Genomic DNA, 17,063 nt, shown 5'->3' on the forward strand with positions numbered 1-17,063 from the left:
CAAAGGCTTTCATTATAAGGTTCCCTTTAACCACGCTTGTATGGAGCACACCTGCTTCAACTTCAGTCTCCAAACCCTGAAAGCGTGGATCAGTCACCTTCACATCAAACTTCAAACATCAAACCAAATCCAAACCTGCATAAGTTTGGATTTGGTTTCAACAAATCCAAACTTATGCAGGAACTAAAAGGTATGATCTCCCCAGCAGCATTCTCTAGCCTAATTCATACTCTTTGTGGTCAAGCCAATCATGTGTCTGACACTTACCATTCCTGCCAACAGTGAAAATTTATTAACTTAACCAGAGAAGCTTCTAGAGCAAAAATGCATCCTACTAATAACGCTAATTTTTTTCTGAATTTAAGCAAAAAAGCAATTAACCTCTGAGCAGATCAATGTTCTTACCTGCAGTATGATGTTTGCCATCTTACTGTTCAGACCACCAATCACACAAATTGCCATGGGAGTAGAGGCATCCATAGCCAACCTCCCTGAAGAGACTGCTAATGACATCCACTTCAGAACAGCCTCTGTCCTTCAACACACACATGACCCACGAACTCCAACTTCAACTGTCGTCAGCATGCTGCTCTTAACTCAATCAGAAAAGACAACATCATTGTCATACTTCCCACCAACAACGGATATCACACAGTTATATAAGACCAATCAGAGTACTTGGACAAAGCGCTAGCCCTCTTGCAAGATCCCACTGTTTACGAGCCTGTTAGTGACCCACCCATCAAAGTCTTAGGAGGTCTGGAATCAAACATCCACAAATTGATCTATAAATGGTTCAAATCTGGAAAGATTTCAATATTGACACAATGGCAACTGAAATGGTAATCAATGGACACTGCTCATCGTGGACTAATGTTATTAGTGGAGTCCCTCAGGGTTCACTGTTGGGTCCATTATTGTTTTCTGTATTTATAAATAATATTGATGATGGTATATCAAGCTTAATGTCCAAGTTTGCAGATGATACAAAGGTTGGCAGGGTTGCCAAGGACACTACTGACACTATGCTGTTGCAACAGGATCTGGAAAGGTTGAGCAGATGGGCTGAGAGGTGGCAAATGAAGTTTAACATTGACAAATGTAACCCCAGAATAACGTATCAACTCTGTGGTACTATACTGACAGTGGTAGAGAATGAAAAGGACTTGGGGGTAATTGTGCAGGCAGATATAAAGTTTTCTGAGCAGTGCAGATGGGCAGCAAGAGTAGCTCATGTTGTCTTATCAATAATATACAGGAATTTTTCTATCAGGGATAAGGAGGTGATTATTCCCTTGTATAAGGCAATGGTCAGGCCACACCTTGAGTACTGTATACAGGTCTGGAGGCCTCATTTCAAGAAGGATATAGAGCTGCTGGAACAACTACAGAGAAGGGCAACAAGATTATTGAATGGAACAAAGGGTTGCTCTTACGAAGAAAGGCTTAAGTTTTGCAAATTACAGTGTCTGGAGACTAGGCACCGGCGAGGTGATCTGATAGAGATATATAAAGCCTTGAATGGTTTGAGCATGCTCAATGCTGATGGGATTCTTCCTCTTGCTCAGAATAATCACCTGAGAAGGCATAAATTCAAATTGAAGAAAGACAGATGTAGGATAGATGTGCAGAAATTTGCCTTTAGCCAGCAGGTAGTTGGTTGGTGGAACAGACTTCCATCCCTTGTTGTGAAAGTTGATAGCCTAAATAAATTCAAGGCTCAGCTGGACAGGTATTAAACTTGCTTTCTTGCATCATATGCCTCTACTAATGCTAATGCCATGGCTGCCAACTTCTGCAATTTTATGGACTGCCAAAAGTTCACAAGCCAGGTGATCCTCTCCGACCAATTGTGTTCTGTTGCAATTCATCGACACACGAACTGTATAAGCATATCGCCCACCTCCTAACACCTCTAGTGGGAAATTCTGTCTATACAGTCACCAACAGTGAGGAATTCTTTCACCTCATTGAGCAACTTACAGTCCCTGACAGCGAGATCATGGCATCCTTCGATGTTGTCTCTCTGTTTACCTCCATTCCCATGCAACATGCCATCGTCTATACCAGGCAACTTATACGGAGTGATCCTAGCCTATCAAATAGAACATCGCTAACTACAGAGGATATCTGTGATGCCCTCAACCTATGCTCGTCAGGTGGTGCCATTGCTTTTGGCAATTCTCTGTACAAACAAATATACGGTGTGGCTATGGGTGCCCCTGTGAGCTCCGTCATTGCAAACATCGCAATGGAGGAATTAGGAACAGATATTCCTAAATCTGCCTGTACCAATTACAGTGTGGTGCAGATATGTTGATGATAACTTCATCATCATCCCATGTGGTTCAGAGGCAACAACGTTAGAGTACTAGAGTACTTCAACTCCTTATCTCTGTTCATCCAGTTCACCTTAGAGTTAGAAGTGAATGGGTCCCTTCCTTTCCTGGATGCTCTAGTGAAGCGAGTGGGCCCACGCCTGGAAATCTCAGTGTACCATAAGCCAATGTGGTGCAGGCAATTTACTAACTACAGATCAGCCCATGCCCCTTGTCATTGAAACAGCACTGTACACACTCTATTCTTTCGAGCCTGGAGCCATTCCAGCTCAGAGGAAGCCAGATGCACCAAGATTTCTATAGTAAAAGCTGATCTAGTCAATTGTGGGTACCTGTCTAATGTGGGTACCCAAACCATGTTTGGTTAGCCACATTACAGGTGCTTTCTTGTAGCAAGCACATTACAGGTGCTTGCTACAAGCACAAGAACTTGCAACTCATCCGAGGGCATCACACGAGGGCAGATTGGACAGTGTACCTACTGCCTATATTCCTTACTATCCAGGCACGTCAGACTAGATTTCTAAGATCCTACGTGAATACCGCATTAAATGCGTGTGACTCCCTGGTAGGAGCTTATGTTCTCTGGTCTCGAACATAAAAACTCGAACACTGCCTTTGGTTAGAATTGTTAAATATATCAAGCTGATCAAAAACCTTAAATCACTGCAAGGGTACAAGGCTACACCCTATCTTAGAATCAACAGTTTTGAAACTCGACAAATGCTGGCAGCAATCTCATACATGTCTGTGCAACAACAATAAGCGCCGATCTAGTGAATGAATGTTAGCACAATCTTGCGGTCATATGTGCACTCTCAAAGTCATCTGAGCATGCACAGCCCATTTAGTATTTATTTTATTCTATCTGTAATGTCTATATTTTGTTAGTATTCTGTATGCATTTATTTTCAATTGCTGAAGAAGGGGTTCATTACCCTGAACGCTACATATATTAATCGTAACTTAACTTACTTATTAAAATCTATTTACTGTCTCCACTGGATGTGCAGTATTACTCTCTAATTATTAATTATTAGATTTTAAAGGCATTAAGGTTCCGCAGCCAAAAAATTTTGACTCTCTGTCTATTCTAAATTTAACTCCTGGGTAATTTGTGGTTTGCTAATACAGGCACAAAAGTGAAGCACTTTAATTTTAAACCATCTTATATTTAATTGCAACCATAATTAAAATTAAGATGTTATAATCTTTTAATTTAATATTGAATTATAATTTTTTAAAGACTTGTGAATTAACTCAAGATTTGAAGGAATCTCCAAGACTCTGGGGGAATAAAATTTTTATCAGCATTGCCTGCATTTGTAGGTATAAAAAATCTATTTGGTAGAGATGGTATTCATTTGAACAATGGTGGAGCAAGGATACCCTAAGGGTTTAGAAAAATTGCTAGTTACGGAGAGAAGGGTACTTTAGATTCACATTTATCTGATGATATATGGATTAAAGTAATGCATTCACTCACTTCATGAATTCTTGTTTGTTGCCACAATTGTGCAGATTGCCCAACCTAACTTGCTTAATTTGTTTGACACATACCCTAAATAATATTGTAGACAAGATAAGATGTATGTTCCTTGATGCAAATTATTTGATTTCATTTGTCAGAAAAGTTTTCCCAGCATCCCCATCTTTGTGGAAAAACAAAAAAATCTTTGCCTGATTTTACCTACCATCTTTTCTATCTAGAGAGGCCTACCTATCTAGACAGAAACTGATTTATTCCACCATTGGAATGAAGGAAACAGTGAAAAGGAGATTGGAATCAAGGAGAGAGAAATATCTAAGAGAAGAGATGTATAACCTCCATGAACAAGCACACTGTGGGTGACCACCCAGGTGTGAACCAATGTAAGCAGGGGTCAAGGTGTGGCACCCACACCACATGGAGAAATGCCACCCCTCTTTGTTACCAGGCATACTAGGTGGTAGATGACTCTCATCAACTGGTGCAATACCACCACTTTGCTTATTGGAGGCTTGCAGTGGTGGAACCCATGTTTAGTCTCCAGAGCTAAGTTCCGGTCAACCCTTCCTCATCTCTTCCATCATGCAGTATGACTGATGACTTTTGAGGTTACGATGAACATCAAGGTGAGATCCAATCTTACTTACATTTCGAGGGTACAGCTCTAAAACAGTGTTTGCAGGCCAGCCGCTAGTTAGTACACTGGGCCGAACCTATTGGTAACTCTTTAGGAAACTTCTGGATCAGCTAGTGTATTATCTTGCTACCTCTACTTTGCCAGATAGTGACTGAAGGGAGTCCGAGTAGTGTGTGTGTGTGTGTGTGTGTGTGTGTGTGTGTGTGTGTGTGTGTGTGCGCGTGGGGGGCATTATGAGGCCTTGGTATATACTTACCATGTGTACGGCATATCCAAAAATTTCATTACTTCATTCAGCATGTCCCCCCTTCCCCACTTTTTCTTACTATTGAATACACCATGAATTGTCAAACTAATAGAGTAAGCTTATCTATGAAAAGATCTAAACCTCCCAAACACTTCCTAGTTCATTTCACAAATATACGTGGTCTCAATTCTAATCTCAACGATGTACATGTATACTTGCAGTCTGCCAAACCCTATTTACGTTTTCTGACAGAATCTCAGTTATCGGTTGATTCAACTACTGCTCATCTCAGTTGCCCTAATTATTCCCTGTATGATTCCTTTTGCCTCAAAGGGGGCACTTGTGCATATGTCCATTCCAATATTTCCTGTCAGAGACTTAGTAATTTGAAATCCCCTCTCTTCGATCTTCTGTGGCTTAAAATCTCTCAACCTCATTGTGTCAAATTCATCTGTTGTCTCTACCGTTCTCCCAACTCCACTAATCACTTGGAGCTCTTTGACAACCTCTCTTTACAACTTGACTTTCTCCAGTCCAACTTTCCTAACAGGGAGGTAATTTTCCTTGGTGATTTTAATGTTCACAACTCCAGCTGGCTTCCGTTTTATAGTCACACTGACCCAGCTGGTCGAGATGCTGAGGCTTTTGCAATTACTAATGACTTTGCACAGATTGTTCATTTGAGTACAATAATACCAGACAATCCTAACCATACAGCCAATAACGCTTCATCTTTTTCTCACAAACAACCCTTTTAAGTACACGGTCGAAGTGAGTGGTCCTTTTGGTACCTCAGATCACAACTTGGTGATTGTCTCTTCTCCAATGGAGCCTTTAACTCATGGCTATTCCCAAACTCGTGTTGTTTGGCATTATAAGAATGCAAAATGTGATGACTTGTGAGATTTCTTTTCTTATTTTTCTTGGTCGGATTACTGTTTCAAAACTTCTGATGTCAACATTTGCTCAACTTCTCGAATATCCGCTACCAATTCCTTACAACCATTACATGTATAGTATCTTATGTATAGTATCTTATGTAGGACGGCACCTGAACGAAAGTTCATCTCCGTCTTTGTACACTGTGATGGTTACAGAAAGCACTGTAACAGGCCAGAAATGTGTGTAACGTTATGTTCGTGCAGTGTGTGTGTTGTTGTGTTGTTTAGTTGTTTCTGGCCGTTTTGTCACCAGGCAGGCGATCACCTGGAAAGCCTGCCCAGTGTCCGTCTACACCACGGGGAGGTAGGCCACAACTGCGCAAGAACCATGGCCAACCTCAACAGTCACGTACTGAATGTCCAAAGAGGATTTGGAGCCATTCAAAAGAACCCCGCGCCAGCAAGCCGGCAACAGCGCGCGCACACACACACACACACACACACACACACACACACACACACACACACACACACACACACACACACACACACACACACTCCCAGGAGAAAGGACAGCAGAAGACGAAGAAATAAGGATGAGAATAGCATAAAGTAAAAAAAAAAAAAAAAAAAATAAAAATAAAAAAATTACAACCATTACAACCGTTGCTCAAGAAACAGCAATCATCTCATTCTCAAATCTGGTCCTAGCCACTGAAATCCCAGGAAAGTAGGTGGCAGGACTCGCCAGAGTACTCTAGCTACAGTGGCACACCCGGTCAGCCTCCCCGTGGCATGGTGTGGTAATGTCGGGTCCCACTAGGGGCTCGGCGGCTAATAGACCAGAGGAACAAAGGGCACAACACAATACACAGCACATGACCCCCACACACTTCAAATCTCTGGCCCCGATACAATGTACACCCGCCGAGATGGGAGAAATCCCAGGAGCCGTTAGACACTAACATACCTTATACCTTATTTATACCAATTCCTTAAATGCTGATCTCCAGATAATTCTCCAGTGGGGCAAAGACAACTTAGTTGATGTCAATCCTTCTAAAACTCGGTCTTGTCTTATATCTCACAAAAAGGATTCTTCTGCACCTATGCTTATCTTTGGTGACACTCCAATTTCTAGGGAAAATGATATATCTCTTTTGGGGATTACCCTGACTTCTAATCTCTCTTGGCATAAGCACATTACAAATATTGCTTTCTCTGCATCTAAAAAACTTGGTTTTCTCTTTCGCTCTTGATGTTACTTTTCTTCCAAAAACTGTTCACTCTGTACAAATCACAAATCTGCCCTACCATGGAATATTGTTCCCAAAACCTCTCTGTGGCTTCTAGATTCTATTCAGAAGAGGGCAGTTAGATTAATTAATGACTCCTCTCTTACACAGTCTCTCCACTCGCTGTCTCATAGACATACTCTTTCTGCTGCATGCCTTTTCTACAGATACTTCCATGGGCACTGTTCTTTTGTATTGGCTTCTATAACTCTGCTCTCTCTCTCTCTCTCTCTTTCAAAACAGTCTGAACATGTGCCGCCACCAGGCAACATCCATTTTCTGTCCAACTTCAAACTCACAGAACCAACTTTTCATCTTCCTCATTTATTCATTCAACTGCCATTTTCTGGAACCACCTTCCTTCGTATGTATTTCCTGTAAATTACAGTCTACAGAAGTTCAAGTCTAATGTCAACAAATATTTTCTTTCATCTTCTCAACCTCCAACCCAAGCACGGTACTCAGTACTATAGGTTCTAATACCTCTCTTGTTTGGGGTTTTCATGAAAAAAAAATAAAAATGTATGGAGGCCACATTTTAAGAGGATGTAGAGCTGCTGGAACAAGTACAGTTAAGGGCAACAAGATTGGTGAAGGAACAAAGTGATGCTCTTACCAAGAAAGGCTTAAGTTCTGCAAATTGCAATGTCTAGAGACTAGGCACCTGTGAGGTGATCTGATTGACATGTATAAGGCTTTGAATGGTTTGAGCAAGCTGAATGCTGATGGGATTCTTCCTCTTGATCAGATTACACATTTGAGAAGGCATAAATTCAAATTGAGGAAAGACATTTGCAAAATAGTTGTGCAGAAATTTGGCTTTAGCCAGCGAGTGGACGACAAACTTTCATCTGTCACTGTAGAAGTTGATAGCTTATATAAACAAATGGAAGAACTGGACAAAACTTTTGGAGTGAATGTATAGGTGAAATGGGAAGGGTTTTTTTTTTTTTTTTTGTCTGATGCTAAGCTTGCTCTCTTGCATCATGTGCTACTACTAATGCTAATGTAGAAAAAGACATTTTAACATCAGTAGATGTGATGTGACAGTATTAATGGCATGATTCCTGCAGCGAGACACTCCAGAAAGGTGAGTTTGCACTGGTGTTGTCAGAAACTTGACTGACAGCTTCCTGAAACCAGCATTGTCAATACTATTATTGCTGACACAATCCATTTTAAATTCTTATTGCCAAGACTCTGAGTGAAATTCCAGTGTAATCTATTAATCTGAGAAGGCCTGTTTATCATTTACAATGCTTAGCATCTTGAGTTTTTGAAAAGTGCTGGCATAGGTCACTCACACTCTGATACTAGAAATGTCAGAGAAACTATTATTGTTTATTTTCATTCATCTCTGCCCTTCTTAGCAGTTCTCCTGATGAAGAACTGCTAAGAAGAAGAAGAAGGTTAACAAAAAAAAAGAAAGAAAACGGTTTTAATATTGGTGCTGGCCATTTTAAAATATCTTAGTAAATATTATTTACTATATGTGGTTTATTTGGTACTGCAATATTAGCATTAGCATTAGCATTAGTAGAGGCATTTGATGCAAGAAAGCAAGCTTATGCAGCATCAGCCAAAAAAAAAAAAAAAAAAAAAAAAAAAAAAGTAACATAAATAAATAAAAATAACCACTTCCACTTCACCCCTCTGTTCGTTCGAAATACCTGTCCAGCTGAGCCTTAAACTTATTTAGGCTATCAACTTCCACGACAAGGGATGGAAGTCTGTTCCACCCACCAACCACCCGCTGGCTAAAGGCAAATTTCCGCACATCTATCCTACATCTGTCTTTCCTCAATTTGAATTTATGCCCTCTCAGGTGATTTTTCTGAGCTAGAGGAAGAATCCCATCAGCATTGAGCATGCTCAAACCATTCAAGGCTTTGTACACCTCTATCAGATCACCCCGCTGGTGCCTAGTTTCCAGACACTGTAATTTGCAAAACTTAAGCCTTTCTTCGTAAGAGAACCCCTTTGTCCCATTCACCAATCTAGTTGCCCTTCTCTGTACTCGTTCCAGCAGCTCTACATCCTTCCTGAAATGAGGCCTCCAGGCCTGTATACAGTACTCTAGGTGTGGCCTGACCATTGCCTTATACAAGGGAATAATCACCTCCTTATCCCTGCTAGAAAAATTTCTATATATCATTGACAATACACCATGAGCTACTCTTGCAGCTCGTCTGCACTGCTCAGAGAACTTCATATCTGCCTGCACCACCACCCCCAGGTCCCTTTCATTCTCTACCACTGTCAGTGTAGTACCACAGAGTTGATACGTTGCTCTGGGGTTGCTGTTTCCCATATGTAGTACTTTACATTTGTCAATGTTAAACTTCATTTGCCACCTCGAAGCCCATCTGCTCAACCTTTCCAAATCCTGCTGCAGCAGCATAGTGTCAGTAGTGTCCTTGACAACCCTGCCAACCTTTGTATCGTCTGCAAACTTGGACATTAAGCCTGATATACCATCATCAATATCATTTATAAATACAGAAAACAATAAAGGCCCCAATACTGAACCCTGAGGGACTCCACTAATAACATTAGTCCACGATGAGCAGTGTCCATTGATTACCACTCTCTGTCTTCTCCCCCTCAACCACCCCTTTATCCATAGCAGCAACTTGCCTCCAATGCCACACTGCTCCAATTTGTGCAGCAGTCTTCCATGTGCAACAGTATCAAAAGCCTTTCTAAGATCCAAGTATATAATATCAAAGTTATTCCCTGCATCCAGTTCTTTTGTGACTGCATCATAGTATCCAATCAAATTGGTCAGGCAAGACTTCCCCTTAACAAAACCATGCTGTGTCCTAGCTATAACTGAAGTCTTGTCTAGATGATCCTGCAGTGCTTCTTTCACCAGTGCCTCCATTAATTTTCCGGGAACAGAAGTTAAACTCACAGGTCTATAATTACTTGTGTCAGCCTTTGATCCCCCTTTGTGAATTGGGGTCACATTTGCACATCTCCAGTCAATGGGTACCTCCCCTGAGTCCAAGGAAGCTCTCATAATTATGGCTAAGGGTTTGCTTACCTCCTTTAATATAACTGGATAGATCCCATCCACCCCAGGTGCCTTTCTTGTGTTTATCTTCAACAATTTCTCCTCCACTTTGCTCTCAGTTATTACAAGATTCTCTAGCTTACTGCTAGAGTTGAATACACCTCTGGCATTCCCCTCGCTGAATAACTCCTCATGTGTGAATGTCGATGCAAAATATTCATTTAGTTTGTTAGCTACCCGAGCAGGGTCATCAACAGTTGACCCATCGATCTCAAGTGGACCAATCTGATTCATCCCCTTCCTTCTAGAGTTTACATAAGTAAAGAACTCTTTGCTGTTTTTCTTCGCATCCCTTGCCAAGGATTTCTCGTAATCTGCCTTCGCCTGCCTAACCTCCTTTGTAACTTGGTTACAGATCAACTTGTATCTATCATAGGCATCCGTGTCACGTGTTAATTTGTATGTATGCCATGCATTTTTCTTCTCTGCCATATGCCTCATTAGTTCATCTGACAACCATTTAGGCCTAAACCTTGAACAATATTTCTTAGTTGGTATGTAAAGCCTAGTAGCTTCCACGATAAGTTCTTTGAATGCTTCCCATTTTGAATTTGCTGTTGGCAATATCATCAGTTGATCCCACTGTATAGAATTTAAATACTGTCTCAGTCCATTGTAGTCGCCTTTACGAAAGCAATACCCCTTCCCTTTACCCCTAATGGTAGTTACCTCTTTGAGTAACTCCCACTTCAGCACACTGTGATCACTGCCACCAAGTGGTTCATTTATCTGCAGATTCTGAATGCATGAAGAATCACTACTGATAATCAAATCAAGAGTATTACTCCCTCTAGTTGCCTCCCGAACATGCTGATGTAGAAAACAATCATCCAATAAATCCACAAAAGCCTTGCTACTGTGTGAGTGACCAGCCCCCAAATTCCAGTCAATATCTGGGAAATTAAAATCCCCCATTATAAGACTCTCTGATTTACTGGCCCACTCTATTTCTCCGAACAGTTTCTTATTATACTCATCAGAGTCATTAGGCCTATAGCACACTCCTACTCTCAATTTTGATCTCCCAATGCTTATGTCACACCAAACTGACTCGACACTGCACTGTCCAGCGATGTCGACTGGCTTCACTTCCTTGGATTTTATGTGTTTCTTAATTAATAGCATAACCCCTCCTCCCTTCCTATCCTGTCTATCCTTTCTGTACACATTGTACTCCCCAAATTCCAGTTCTGCATTTCTTATATCTGTGTGACACCACGTCTCTGAAATCCCCACAATATCTGCCTTTGATGTTTTGAGCAATACCTCAAATTCATCAAATTTATTTACTAAACTCCTAGCATTGGTGTACACACAAGTATACATGCACCTGTTCTTTTTCTTAGCTACCCTAACACAACCCATGTGTTTACTTGTACCCCAATGATTCCCAGCAGTCTCTGAAATATCCTGCATCTTATTTTCCAGGCTGCGGCTCATTCCAATAGAAGCAGTGCAAGAATCACTTTCACCTCTGCCAGTGGCTACTGTTAATCTATTAGTCCTTGTATCCCCCCAATCTAGCAGTTTTCCGACCCACCTAACATTGCCTCGATAGCATCAGCAAACATTCTTGCACCCTTTCTATTTAAGTGTATCCCATCCCTGTAGAAGCAGTCTCTCCTGTTAACAAGTACAGACCAGGCTGAAAAAAATTCTACCCCTTGAGCTCTGCACAATCTTTCCAGGGCCGAATTGATTGACAGGGCTCTCATCATATACTCCCTCCTATCGTGTCTGGGCAGAATTGCAGACACTTTCAATTTCAACCCTAATTCACGGCTTTTTTTCATCAGTGACCTGTACTTGTCAAGTAATTCCGCCGGTCTCCTACTCTTAATGTCATTAGTGCCAACGTGTACAACTATATCACCTTTTGTGTTTTAGTTTTAACTCATCATCAAGTTTTAATCATCATCAATTGGTATATCATGTGTATCAAATCTGTTCCAGATGATTCTTGAGAACATGTCTCAGTATAAGTTTCACATTTGTTAAATTTTAAATCTTAATTTAATTGTAATACAGGATTATTTGTATGCAAATTTGGCTTTGCATTTAAGGTGTCAATTGATTTATAGGTTGTTTTATACTTGTCATACTTGTAGCAGTTGAAATCCTGCTATCTCCTAAATAAGTAGAAGAATGTGATAGTCCTCAATTGATTAATTTGTTTTATAGCTCATATTATCTTTTGATTTATTAAAAATACAAGCATTGTGTAACTAATTCAGTAATAAAAACAATAATAATAAAAGATAACAATGTAATTTTATGATTGACTGCTGTAACAATTAACAAAAAGAAATGGATTATAACACAACCTGGTAGTTGTCACTCAGCTAACAACCATCCACATCACTGGAAGGTCTTCAGACAAACCATCCCAGATCTGGAGTTTCTAAAATACGGTATTAAAGTGTACTTTCTAAAATACGGTATTAAAGTGTACTTTCTAAAATACAGTATTAAAGTGTACTTTCTAAAATACAGTATTAAAGTGTACTTTCTAAAATACAGTATTAAAATGTACTGTCTAAAATACAGTATTAAAGTGTACTTTCTACAGTACCATTTTAAAATGTAAATACAGATGCACATTTAATTATTAGTTAATTACAATTGAAATTTTCCATTAAAATTGTCAGTTGCTTAAAAATAGTAGGCATGTCATTTCTGAATTAAAAATATTTTCTGTTAAAGGAAATTTTCAAATAATTAGTAGTAATAATGGCTGCATGGTGCAAGAAAGCCTATGGCTTATGCTGCATCAGCCAAAAAAAAAAAAAAAAACGAATAAAACAATGATAAAAAAAAAACCAAAACAACAACTAATAATTAATAAAAGAAAAGGAGATTAAACCGATCATCCTATGCGTTTCCATCACCTGATATTACTATCCAGATGACCTTTGAATTTCCCCAAACTGTCAGCCTCTACCACCCATGTAGGCAACTTATTCCAGTAATTTATAACTCGCTGGTTAAAATAAAACTTCTTGCAGTCCAATCTAAAAATCTACCCACGTAACTTGAATTTATGTCCCCTAGTTCTAGCATCATTTATAATCTTGAAAATTTTGTCCTCATTCATTTTACTGATGCCTCTCAGAACCTTAAACACCTCTTTCTTCATAAGGACGCCCTTTTGCCGATCTCACCAGGCAATTACAAAACATAAGATGATACGAAGGTCGGCAGAGTTGTTAATGACACTAATGACAGTATGCTGCTGCAACAGGATTTAAAAAAGTTGAGCAGATGGGCTGAGAGGTGGCAAGTGAAGTTTAACATTGACAAATGTAAAGTACTGCATATAGGAAGCAGTAACCCCCAGAGTAACATATCAATTGTATGGCACTACACTGACAGTGGTAGAGAGTGAAAAGGACCTGGGGTATTTGTGCAGGCAGATATGAAGTTTTCTGAGCAGTGCAGGTGGTCTGCAAGAGTAGCTCATGGTGTCTTGTCAATGATATACAGGAATTTTTCTAGCTGGGATAAGGAGGTGATTATCCCCTTGTATAAAGCAATGGTCAAGCCACACCTTGAGTACTGTATACAGGTTGGGAGGCCTCATTTTAAGAAGGATGTAGAGCTGTTGGAACGAGTACAGAGAAGGGCAACAAGATTAGTGAATGGAACAACGGGTTCCCTTATGAAGAAAGGTTTAAGTTTCGCAAATTACAGTGTCTGGAGACTAGGCACCTGTGAGGTGAACTGATTGAGGTGTATAAAGCCATAAATCTCTATGTCCATCAGTTTGGACTACTTATTAATCCTGCGAAATCAGCCCAAATTGTCTTTTCTTTGAAGCACCAACCTACTGAAGTTCAAACTTCTCTAGATGGCATTCTCCTTCCAGTGGTAAATATACATACTGACTTGGGAGTCGTCTTCGATTGCAAACTGACCTTCAAGCCCCTCATTGACAAGCTCATAACAAAATTCTGCAAAATGCAGTGGATTACCAAATAACTAGTTCACGTTAAGGACTGGATGTGACTAGGTGGTACGTATACACCTCTGCATACTCCGTCGTGTTATACGCCTCACAAATATGGGCATCTGCAGCCCCCACGAATATCAAGCTTGTGTATTCCTCCGAATACTGGCTCCTTTGTTGGATCACACATGAACATCATCGTCAACCTCAGCAAAGAACAGCTGTGATGGCAACCACACTGAACTTTGCCCAACTGCCAAACCTTATAATGGAAAGGCGCCTCACATTAACTGCCAAAATGACCACTGGAATTATATCGGAGCCAAACATATGGGAACTTTGCAGCTGGAGAATCCCTTAACCCGGACTGAGGTCAGTTCCAACACTTATAGCCAACTATAATAGACTAACCCTTAGCGACCACTTTCTCCCCAAGCAGATGCTTATCACAGTCCAAGCAATAGAAGGTGACCTCTATAAATTTGTCAAGGATTGCAAATACCAGAGAGAGATCCTTGATGACCTAAACTCAATCAGGCAAACTGCACAGTAATGTCGCAGTATAATAAGTTTAAAAAAGGATGTCTGTATAATATTGTATATAATGTCAAAAATACTGTATAATATCTTTATATGGATAATTTAACTGAAACTTATTATATTGCTAGCCCTGGGGAATGAACCCAAACTTCGATGTGGCCCTGTCCTCAAGGCCTTTGTCCACCAGCCAATGTGAAGCCCCTGGCATTCCTTCTGTGAAGGGTACATTGTATACATTCTGTTGTACACAATAAATATTATATTTATTTATTTATTTAAATGGTTTGAGCATGCTCAATGCTGATGGGATTCTTCCTCTTGCTAAGAATAATCACCTGAGAGGGCATAAATTCAAATTGAGGAAAGACAGTTGTAGGATAAATGTGCAGAAATTTGCCTTTAGCCAACATGTGGTTGATTGCTGGAACAAACTTCCATCTGTCATTGTAGAAATTGATAGCTTAAACAGATTCAAGGCAGAGCTAGACAAACATTTGGAGCAAGTAGATGGGTGAAATGAGAAGGGTGTGTGTTTTTTTTTTTTTTTTTTTTTGGCTGATGCTATATAAGCTTGCTTTCTTGCATCATGTGCCTTTGTTAATGCTGATGCTAATAATTCATGATGATATAGACTGTATATTGATTCTCAATTATATAATCACAGTTATAATTTATAATTTTTTTTTCAGTATGAACAATGTGTTCAATAAAATATATATAAAGCCATACTGTCGAATAGGACCATATCTTGCTGGAGCTTTAGCAGGATATGCAATGTACAAAACAGGAAATCGAAAAAATTTTCTTCAGTGGGTAAGTATAGCTATTAATAAAATATTTAGAGTGAATTTTTTTTTTGTCATGTAATATAATATAATATGCTTTGATCACATTAATTTATCAAGGAAAAATAAAGATCTAAGCCAATGTCAAAATGTTTGTTAGAAACTAACCCAATTTCACAAGTACGTTAAGACAACTAAACTAGCACAACATGGGAAAAAATGGTAATGACATTATGGGAAAGGGCTATTATCAGTTACAAATTCATTTTCCTTTGATAGGTACAAACCATTAAGCTAATTGTAGATTAAAAAAAAACTGCAGTCCACATAAGCTTTGGATCAAAATCACTCAAGTTTATTGAAAAGTCTTTGTGGATATTAGCATCAAATCTAGAAATAATAAAGTAGTTGTTAGAACAGTTATTAAAGGGTTAGTTGCAATAAATAGTTTATTTTAAGTTAAATAATTATGTGAAAATCTTATCAAGAGTAGAGGGTTGACCATTGGCCACTATTCATGTTACTGAAGAACAAATGTGGTAGTTAAAATACCACAGCTATTAAAGAACTCTTTAATTACTGTGATATATAGCTCTTTAATTTATGTGAGTATTTGCCACTAATGGTCAACTCTGTATTCTCGATAAGATTTTTCATCTAATTCAAATAAGTACTTTAATCTAAAATAAAAAGCATTTAGCATTTATCATAACTAGCTCCTTAATAATCATTCTGACAACCACTTTATCTCATCTAGATTTGACAACAATAGCCACAAGAATTTCAAAATGTCATCAAAAATTGGCAAAATAATAGTTGGATTATTGGAATTTTTAATGTTTTTTACTTTTCTTCTATTTTTAATAAAGTGAATCAGTTTTTGTCAAAATATTTATGTGGAGTGCAGTGGTTTTTTTTTAAACTGTAATCAGAATTAGTGTATTTTTCCCAAGAAAATGAAATGAAATTACTAAACTCAAAATAAATTTTTAATAAATTAAAGAAATAAAAGGGTGGTACAGGACAGACTTTTAAATAGCTTTTACAACAGTGTGTACTCAATGAACTCTCAACTAGTACCAAACTGGAAAATAGGAGCCCTGAAATTTAAATATCTAGATTAATTATATATCTGCTGAAACTTATAATGGACAGTAACTGCCTTGTTTTTTAGAAAACTTTTAAAGGAAGTGTAACAACTGGAATGTAATAGTGCAGTGTGGCCTTAGATGCAAATCTTCTGAATAAATAATAAAAAATAAATATAATTGAGGTCCTAGTGCATTATAAAAATGTGAACTTTATCAACAGGTGCATTTAGAACTTTTGTGTTATATCTCTTTTGCCATAAGAGAGAATAAAATTTCAAATTTATTAATTTATGTACACTACATTAAAATACACATTTTACACATACTATTTTGCCATTGTATTTTGTTTAAAAAACTTTTTAATATTACTCTGAAAATATTTTTTATTGCATTTATTACTTTGGTGTTATACTATACAATCATAAATGAATCCAAAACTACTATAATAAATAGGGAAAAAGTTGGATTTCTTTTAGCTGAGTCATTCTCAGTCCTAGTCATCTTGAAAAATTGAGATCCCACCACAACTCTGTAATTTTAGAAATTAAAAGGCCATGAGCTCCAGAAAACATATCAATAAAAATTCTTTCAGCAGCCAACACAACTTTAATAAAATGTGATTGATACAAAAATAAGTTAAAAACTGATATAATAATAAAAGCAACAAAATACACATGTAAAAATATAAAATAAATAACATATCAGTTAAGAACAAATAAAAGTGCTACAAATGCAAG

At 38.5% G+C, this 17,063-nt stretch overlaps 1 protein-coding gene across 1 annotated transcript in view; it reads left to right on the top strand.

Annotated features, from left to right (window-relative positions):
• LOC150087633 (nose resistant to fluoxetine protein 6-like) overlaps window positions 1-17,063 on the top strand; it is a 204,680-nt gene that overhangs the window by 160,242 nt on the left and 27,375 nt on the right. The window contains exon 13 of the mRNA XM_090369837.1: window positions 15,140-15,263. Within this exon, the coding sequence (XP_090225963.1) occupies window positions 15,140-15,263 (124 nt within the window). The remainder of the gene's footprint in view (window positions 1-15,139; window positions 15,264-17,063) is intronic.

The sequence above is a fragment of the Mastigoproctus giganteus genome, chromosome 3 (assembly GCF_048544385.1).
Source record: "Mastigoproctus giganteus isolate SK-2022 chromosome 3, ASM4854438v1, whole genome shotgun sequence".
NCBI classification, from domain to species: Eukaryota; Metazoa; Arthropoda; class Arachnida; order Uropygi; family Thelyphonidae; genus Mastigoproctus; species Mastigoproctus giganteus.